Source organism: Kryptolebias marmoratus, linkage group LG13 (assembly GCF_001649575.2).
Source record: "Kryptolebias marmoratus isolate JLee-2015 linkage group LG13, ASM164957v2, whole genome shotgun sequence".
In the NCBI taxonomy this organism is placed as follows: domain Eukaryota; kingdom Metazoa; phylum Chordata; class Actinopteri; order Cyprinodontiformes; family Rivulidae; genus Kryptolebias; species Kryptolebias marmoratus.
Window position 1 is genome coordinate 14,854,134 of NC_051442.1, and position 9,314 is coordinate 14,863,447.

The 9,314-nt window shown below is 42.4% G+C and overlaps 1 protein-coding gene across 1 annotated transcript; it reads left to right on the forward strand.

Moving 5' to 3' along the window:
• The first annotated feature begins 3,290 nt into the window (after window positions 1–3,290).
• Window positions 3,291–9,314, forward strand: slc25a35 (solute carrier family 25 member 35). Its single transcript, XM_017431905.3, has 5 exons — window positions 3,291–3,818; window positions 3,895–3,960; window positions 6,610–6,762; window positions 7,949–8,083; window positions 8,986–9,314. Exons 1-5 carry the CDS (start codon window positions 3,447–3,449, stop codon window positions 9,154–9,156), a joined length of 897 nt encoding a protein of 298 aa, XP_017287394.1. The 5' UTR covers window positions 3,291–3,446; the 3' UTR covers window positions 9,157–9,314.

Genomic DNA, 9,314 nt, shown 5'->3' on the forward strand with positions numbered 1-9,314 from the left:
GGTCACATTCTCTACTTTGCTGCTGGTTCATTGTCATACTCTTGTCTCCCTGATGTTCTGTTTGCTCGTGCCTTCTTGTCTCCCAGTGGTTCGTCTTTAGTCTCAGGTCTGTTCAGGTTTAGTTTAGTTAGTTAATGTTTTTTTGTATTTAGTCTAGGTTTTGCTGCCACGTCAGCCTTTGTTTTGGGTTTGCCTTTTATTTCTAAATAAATTAGTTTTTTTTATCAACATGAGTCTGCGCTCAGGGTTCGCCTCCTTCACCCCAGTCCATGACACTATGAAATGTTTTAAGATGACAGCAATCCACTCTGTCTTGGCCCTTTTTGAAATGGGTGCTTGTATTTGTGCTATTTTGTATTTTTGCAATTTTGCTCACTTCCCACCCTTTGGTGGGTGCAAAAAAAGAGCTGACTTCCATAGGTCTGTTTGGACTTGCATTGACTGTTGATGATTTAAAGTAATTTATATTAATATATTCTATTAATCTGGATAGAATTGAGTTAAGATTAGTAGTAGGATCAATAGGTATCAAATTAAAGAGTAAATAAAAAAATGTTGTATAAATAACATTGATTTTAAGGTGCCTGATTGTATTTTGCTCTAATGAGAAGAAACGACACACATGCTCCAGAAAATGTCTGCGTGTTTCGTTGTGAAGGTCCGTCTTCTGTCTCCTCACATCAGGTTTGGGCTTTTATACATGATCGAGAGCACAAATCCTATTTACAAGGGGTGGAAGTGAAACAGTGTTGCGTCTAATCCAGATCAGTGACAGAGAACAAACCCACCCACCCTGGCAAGGAGGTTCGTTAAAAACCTTTAACATTCATCTGGGAGGTCAAAGGTCAGGTCACAGAGTGTCGGCCATTATCTGAAGACATGCTGGGGCTAAATGGCCTGTTTTCTGCTCGGAGTATGATCATGTCTTCATTTTACAGCATGATGTTTTCCAGTTTAATCTGAATTAAAACGTTCGATTACAAACTGCTCTCGTGCTGCAGTTGTTAGTGTGTGTGTGTAGCTCCTCCTCAGCTGATTAAATAAATGTAATTAAAATGGTTGAGGATGTCACTGTCCTCTACCTAAGACGACAATCTCTAATGAAGATCAGCGAGGCCGCCCTGATAACCTCCACTGAACTTACGTTAACTTAACCTAGAAAGTTTAAACAGAAGTGTCACAGAGTGTGCTTAAGTTTGAGGTCATTTCTCAGCAGGAAGTTCACATTTGTTTCCAGTGTAAATATTCTGAGGAGTTTTATGATCCTGTCGCTGCTTGGAAACAGGCTCAACAAAGGAAATGAAGTACTAACCTGTTGATTGTTTTGTTTTAAGGTACAATAAGCCAAGATCATCTTGAGCAGTTTTTCTTTAGAAGACCATCTTTTTTATTAACACTTTATTACTGCTTATATCTTATATGCAGTTTAAATGGAAGTTAAATATGTCGTTCCAAACTTTATTTTACTTGGATACCAGCGAACGATGTAGAGTATTATTATTATTAATAATAATAATATTATTACTTTTGCTTTTCCTTCTGTCTTTTGCTCTGAGCCGGTCCGGTTCGGACCACAGTCAGGTTCTGCCCCCTGGTGTTATTAGATCAGGGTTAAAATGAAATTTCTATTTCAGCTTGCAGAAGATTCTTTGGTAGCGTCATTCATCTTGTTGCATTTATATTTTGTTTTCCTGTTCTTGTTTTATTTTAAATAGGTTTTACCTTTATTTCTCCCCCTGTTTTCTCAGAAATCTTATTTTACTTTGATAAATCCGGATAGTCCAGGGTGGTTTAAGAGGTCCAGACTGTTTGTATTGTAAGATTTAGTTTAGTTTTAGTTTATTTTCCATCATGAGTCTGCACTCTGGATTCACCTCCTTCACCCCACATCATGATAAAGTCTAAGCATTATTTACAGTCTTTGGTAATCGTTGGATGTACAAACACCACTTTTGGAGTCAACTAAATTAAAAATGGCTCCTACAGCCAACTGACCTTAAAAAGAAATTGCTATTACAAATGTACAAATATTAAGCTAAAATTTGTTTTGGTAATAGCGACACAACACATATTCTGAGATTGTTTGCAATCTTGTTATATCAAGTGAGATTGTGCATAATGTTATTTTTAAGGTTTGACCAAAACAGCTAAAACTCCATCAATTCTGAACATAAAATGATCTTAGTTTAAATCTCTGGACCGAAAGGCTTAATTGAGGAGGTAACAAAGCATGAGATAACAATAGACTTCCTGACCCCTGTTTTTCCACAGTTCATAGGGTTCACATGTAATAAGAATCACTGAAATAGTTTTTTTTTTCCCCAATACAATCTAAAGCACAAACATTAAGTCTCTATATTAGTCCTTATTAGTAAAGCCTTAATAAAACACAACTCCCCAAATGTTAGTGTAAAACTTTTATTTTGTTATTGTTAATTAATACGTGATTACGTGTGTCTAACCCGATTATCAGTCGCTGAGAGAAAAAGGGGTTTAAGTTCGTGACGTCATGACGCAACAACGTACGCTCTGGTACAATTTTTCAGCATGAGGTGTTCAAGGGACTCAACTTACTGTGTACTGTGTACTTACTTAAATGATATTTACAATACTGGAAGTTTTGCCTTTTTTCTGGGAGGTTTATGAGTTTTAAAGAAACGCCTCAACCTTTATTTGTAGTAAAACAATGTCGCCATGAGTAACGGTAATCTTAGAAGAAGAAGCTAAGATAAGACTTAACGCGATTTGTGTTTGGGAAACGGGAATTCCGAGGCTCGTGAAGCAGCCACGTCTGCGCTCTTCACTCGCGTGCTGCTGTCATTGTGGCAGTTAGTATGATGGTGTTCCAATGACTCATATACTTTATATATTTATAAATAAAAATAAAAAACACTTATTGGTGAAATGTTATGCTGTCAAGACGATTTTTCAAGACGATTTGTGCAGCAAACGCAACGCAATATTAAGGAATTACTGCTTTTATTTATTTTATTATTATTAGTATAAACGTATACAGTCAAGATCAAAATGCTACCACAACAACTGCATTATGAGATCACATAACATACTTACACAGTTACAAAGAACCTCAAAAAGGAAAAAAAATACAATTAGGAAAATAAACCCAATCAAACAAAAATAAATACAATAAAACAGAACTTTTCGGGGCATATTATACTAAAGCAGAATTACAGTACTGCTGGACAGAGAGGAAGAAATGAATTACTTCCTTAAGATGGCGGCGTTTACAGTTCACCCAAAGTCACGTGACGTCATGTCGGTAGTATATAAGTCATTGTGGCGTTCGGGGATGCGGGCTGCGGCTCTGCTGTGTTTGAATCCGCGGACATGACGGACGGGACGCGCTGACCGCGGGCCCAAGCTCCACGCCTGCCCTCCCCGGACCCGACTGGACCCGACTGGACCCGAAGTTTCGGACCGCGGCGATGGATTTCGCGCTGGGCGGAGTGGCGGCGTGCGGCGCGTGCTTCTTCACCAACCCGCTGGAGGTGGTGAAAACTCGCATGCAGCTCCAGGGAGAGCTGCGGAGCCGCGGCACGTATCGCGTGCACTACCGCAACGTCTTCCACGCCTTCTACACCATCGGGAAGGTGGACGGGCTGGCCGGCCTGCAGAAGGGCCTGGTCCCCGGTCTGCTCTACCAGCTCTGCATGAACGGCGTCAGGCTCGGCTCGTACGCCATCATCGAGTCCGCCGGGTACATCCACACGGACGGGAGGGTCAGCGCTGTCAAAACCACGCTGGCGGGGGCCGGGGCTGGGGTGGTGGGGGCCATCATGGGCAGCCCCGTCTACCTAGTGAGAGACATTACTTTACCAGCCTGGGTCAGGAGCTGGAATTGATCCGAGCAATAATCCTTATCTGTCTCTGCAGGTGAAGACTCATCTCCAGAGTCAGTCTACCGCCTCCATCGCAGTGGGCCATCAGTATAAACACGAGGTAAAGTAATAAAAAAAAACTTTATTCAAGGCAACAATAGTCCATGCCATATTTAAAATAATAAAGTAATAAAATAAAATGAAATAAAACAAATCAGCAAGTAAAAAAAGACATCCATCACCAAACAAACAAGCAAGAATTCCAATATTTGAAAAAGCTAGAAGTGTATCTAAAATCCCGATGTATTACAGATTTCAGAGCTCTTATTATAGTTGCTTGAACCAGCCAAACAGCACATAAATTTAAACATACAATTTCTCTGCAAACCATGAAAAGTTGGAATGTTATTGCAGATGTCCATCTGGAAGTCTAATGACCAGGGGACGGGATTGGACTAGTTTTAGGGGGTAAAAAAGCTTTTGCAACAAACTGAACTCAAAGGCATCAATCCTGCCTGATTTCTCATAAATCTCTCCAGACCATAGAAGGGAGTCATCCTCTTTGTCAATATTCTCTTCATTTTTTTTTCCAGATGTCTTATGTCGAAATATTCACACACAAATAATAAAATAACTAAATAACCTTTCTCAGTATTTAACGGTCAGAACAAACAGTTCACTGGAAGTGTTTGAAATTAAAACACTTGTCGTTACTTTCACTATTCCGTACGTTTTTCAGCATCTAACTCGACCTGCAATTTTTAAGCTATTTCAGCCATTCACGTACTAAAACATTTGACTTTTTAATGCCATTCCAGGTCTGACTTTTCGTATTGATATCTTTTATGTTTTTTTAACATATTAAGGTTTTTCAGCAATGTAATGTTTTTTCTGCCGTTTTTAACGATTGTTCTTCAGTTTTAATGTCTGTTCATGTGTTTTAAGGATTGATCTGCTGTTTTGAAGGATTTTGATGCTATTTTCAACGATCATTTTAATGTTTGTTCAGGTGTTTTTAAGCAATGTTCTGCAGTTTTAAGGGTTTGTTCTGCCTAGTTTCAGCCTCTTCAGCAGCTTTCAGCAATCATTCATCTGTTTCTGGTTACAGCTTCAACTGTTCAAAATCAACTTGCCTCGTCATTTCAGCGATTAAAACATTTCAGCACAGTTTCAGCATCTTCAGCAGCTTTCAGCTAAATCATTCAGCAATAAGCATTCACACTGCATTTTCACAGGAAATGCAATTTCTCTAATTTCTTATGGCTTCCATTTTTATTTACATACTGGTTTCTAACACAGACTTTTTTTCCCTGTTCTTGGTGAAGGCAGAAGCATTTTTCTTCTACGCCCCTCCATCAGCTTTTGAATTGTCTTTCTTTCTTTGGAGCCTCTCTTTGCATAATTTATTATGGATCTGGTCAGCTGGTCTCTCAATGCAATAGATCAAATTTTCTTGAAGAGAAGACTGGGCACAGGAGAGCCCTCCTGCCCCGACTGAACATTTCCAGCTGAGTACACCTTGGATTCCCGGGAGAAGCAGAAGATTGTGTTTTTTTTTTTGTTATTATGTGGAATGTTAGTCGAAGATGTTGAAGACGTGTACATCATTAGATTTTGATCAGAAAACACAGACTCAGTTGCTTTGCGAACAGAGGCGAATGGACCTTAGAAGTCGCTGGCCGAATGGATTCGACCTTGGAGAAGTTTCTGACTCGGCCCGATGGAAGTGGCCATATTAATTTGGCTGTTTGGATTTGTCATTGAGATGTACCAGTGAGACTCTTAAGGCTAGCATGAAATTACGTCGATCAGACCTAAAAAAAATAAATAAATTCTGATATCTGAATCTGGCTCCACTGAGTCGGCCTTGGACGGCTGGCTATCTCAAAATTCTCCTGGATGTTATGTAAACTCAATGCTCTCCCATCAGTTTCTCCCCCTCCCCCACCCCCAGGACACCTGTGGGTCTGTGACAGCTCCCCTCCATCACTATCAGAACTATGGCAGACGGAGGCTTATCTGGCACAGTATTTGTGGGCGTTCCTCACCTCAATCTCAAGGTCTTCACTGGAACCCTCTCTCATATCTCTGTCTATGTTGCCCCCCCTTGTTTTTCAACATAACATCTTGGCCTTTTATTAAAATGCTTTTAACTCTTAGCTGGCCTTCGGTACTCATACTTAGCCTTCCTGTACCTTTAGTTTAGTTTATTATATAAATAAATTTGACTTGACTTAGAGTAGACCTCTTTCTTTATTGCCCTGTACTGCTGCTCCATCTAAATTGAAACAGAAAAACACACTTCAGATAATTGTTGTTTTTGAACACGTTCAGCTGCAGTCAGTTATTTCATGATTAAATTAAAGGTCATGTAACGCCACGATTGTGTGTTAGGGGAGAAATTAGGCAGGACTTAAAGCCGCACATCGCCACTGCACAGACACTGGTCCCAAAAATAGAAGACTTTAATTTCCGTAAAACAGTTCCTGCTGGCTTCAGTTCCCAGGTTTGACCAACTATTTTCCTCTCAACTCAAACAGAGGTTTTAAATTTTGCTTTCTCAGCTCCAAAGTCGACAGATTATCGTGGGACCTCGACGCTAAGCCTGTCACGTTTTGAATCGGTGCCTGTCGGTGACTCTTCCTCTCAGCACGTGGCTGCAGAAAAGCGGGAAGGAAGCCGCCCTCTCAGCATGGCCTGCGTGAAGCCGAGTGAGTCGGACGAAGCGTTAGCGGTTTCCTCACGCTCCTCTTCTTCCTCCTCCCGACAGGGGATGATTCACGCTCTGAGGGTCATCTACAGGCAGCACGGGATTCTGGGACTGTGGAGGGGCTCCAGCGCTGCTGTGCCGAGGGTCAGCGTGGGGTCGGCGACTCAGCTCTCCACCTTCTCCTCCGCCAAGGAGCTGGTCGTGGACCTGCAGGTTGGAATAAAGTTGGGCCTTTTCTGTTAGTGGTGGGGAGGTGGCGGTAAGCCAACAGAGGGATGTTTGTCTTCTCAGTCGCCCACTTCTTCCACGTGACCAAACGGGTCAAGAACAAACACGACCATTCTTTGGAGGGTCTGGCTCCACTCAGAGTCTAAGTGTAGCAGAACCGCTGTGGTATGTGACACATGTTTGGATTTAAGGTTATTCAGATAGAACGAAAATTACTGAGGCGCTCATATCTTGCTGACACTCCTACAGGAACTAATCCTAAAAAAAGGAGAAAGTTTTTGCACACAGATTCAGGATTGAGTAAAGGTCATTAGTAGTCAGCAGCTGTACATAGATTACATAATCAGTCATTGTAGCCATAACAAAACGCTCTGCGTTGCACTCCACTGGAATAGAAATTCTCCACCTTTCTCTGGCCCCTACTGACAGGAAACATTTAGCTTTTGCAACTAGAGCATCGGGGCGGATGTGTCCAGGCTCTGGTTGACAAAAAGTCTTTCAAAGCCACGGAGAGGAACAATTAGCTTACTTTATAAAGCGTTTAAAGAGCTCAGAAACGATCCAAACACTCATTTACTAGAATTTGTAACTGTTCAGTGGGTGGGGGAGGGTGGAGGTGGGACTGACTGCTTCTCCCTGCCATCCAGTGGAGCACAGCTGAGTGTTTTGCATAATCGGCACCATTAATTTACTGTTTTATTACTATATAAAGAGGATAAAAGCTTGTCCATGTTGAGACAGGGGTGTCAAACTCCAGGCCTCAAGGCTCCGCTGTCGCTGGAGGTTTTTCTGCTCCAACACACCTGATTCAGACGGTTTAATTACCTCCTCACCAAACAATCAAGTTCTCCAGAATCACGTCCATTTAAACCAGGCGTTTTAAAGCAGGAAGAAGACGACTAGAACATGCAGGAGAGCGGCCCACTAGGAACGCAGTTTTGACACGTGTCATATAGAAAAACCAGCTACAGCAGCATGTGTGCGCGAGCTAATAATAGAGCCGTGTTTCGCTGCGTTTCAGGGTGCAGTTAAAATTAGAAGCCACTGTTGACGTGCTGGTACCCTAGAGGTGATCCGGCGTCTAGCACCGCTGCGCTCGCTGAGAACTGAGCCTCAAATAGTCCTCTGAGCCCTCCGCCCTGCGTCAGCAATGTCTTCCTCCTTCCTTCAGGTGTTCCCGGACAACAGCTGGTTGGTGGCTCTGATTGCCGGCATGATCAGCAGCGTGGTGGTGGTGCTGGCCATGACGCCCTTCGACGTGGTCAGCACGCGGCTCTACAATCAGCCCATCGACCACCGGGGCAAGGCGAGTAAAAACATCTCTGCCTTTTCTTCAGTCGAAGCTCATATGTTCCATAAACGTTTCACACGTAGGTTACATAACAGACGTGCTCAGTGTTGTAGAAGTGTCATAACTGATGCAACATTCAATTAAAAGTCCCCGAAATTTTTCCTGCATTGAGCGTTTACTAACATCTTAAATTACAAAAACCCTCTTAATCCTAGCGCCTCCTCCTCCTTTGGTTTTTGTATTTTCTACATTCTGACCTGACTGGTCTGAGGTGCTTATGGTTTGGTTGTCTTCTAAATGAAAGTCGGAGGTTTGATCAGTCCTGTGGTGAAGTACCTTCAGATAAAAACACTGAACCCCTCCTCCAGGATTACTTTATATGTCCCTTTGGATAGAAGTGTCTCCTGGATGACAAAATGTAAATGGTTATTTTATTACTTATTTAACCAGGCAAGTCCCATTGAGATCTCAGATCTCTTTTCTCAAGGGAGTCCTGGGCCTGAAGGCAGCCTGACATGCATGTTTTTACACTGAGGGAGGAAACCCACGCAAACTCCACACAGAAAGACCCCAGGTCCAGCCCGGGTGCTTGAACCAGGCCCTTCTTGCTGTGAGGCAACAGTGCTAACCACTAATCCATCGTGCTGCCAATGAAGCTGGCATTTCTTATGTCTCGTATCGAAATGCATAAATGACGGCTGCATTCCAGTAATGGGAAAGTCCCGCCTTTGATCTTACCGGTTCATCGCTGAGGTTTAATGAAAATTAGCTGCCTCGTGTGTTACTCGTTACAACATTGGTCTGCTTCTGAAAATGGTGCCTTCTGAGTCTAAAAGGTGCCAGAGTTCATAAAGACGCATTTACTCTACCTGAGAATCGGGTTTTCTCAAATGGTTTTCCCGCTCTTTCTCTCACAGGGACAGCTCTACAAAGGATTCACCGACTGCTTCTCCAAGGCGCTAAAGAAAGAAGGTCTGACGGGGCTCTACAAAGGCCTGGGAGCCTCCTATTTCCGACTCGGCCCGCACACCATTCTGTCCCTGTTCTTCTGGGACGAGCTGCGCAAGTTGTACCAGAAACTCAGATAGCACCGGGGGAACGAGGAGACCTGGGGAATGGGTAACTCATTAAGGTTAAATGAGTCCTCATTCGCTTATTTTACAGCTAAAAAAAAAAAGAGGAGAGAGTAAAGGTTACATTTTAAACTCTACTGAAAACCAAAAAAAAAAAAAAAAACACTTAAAAT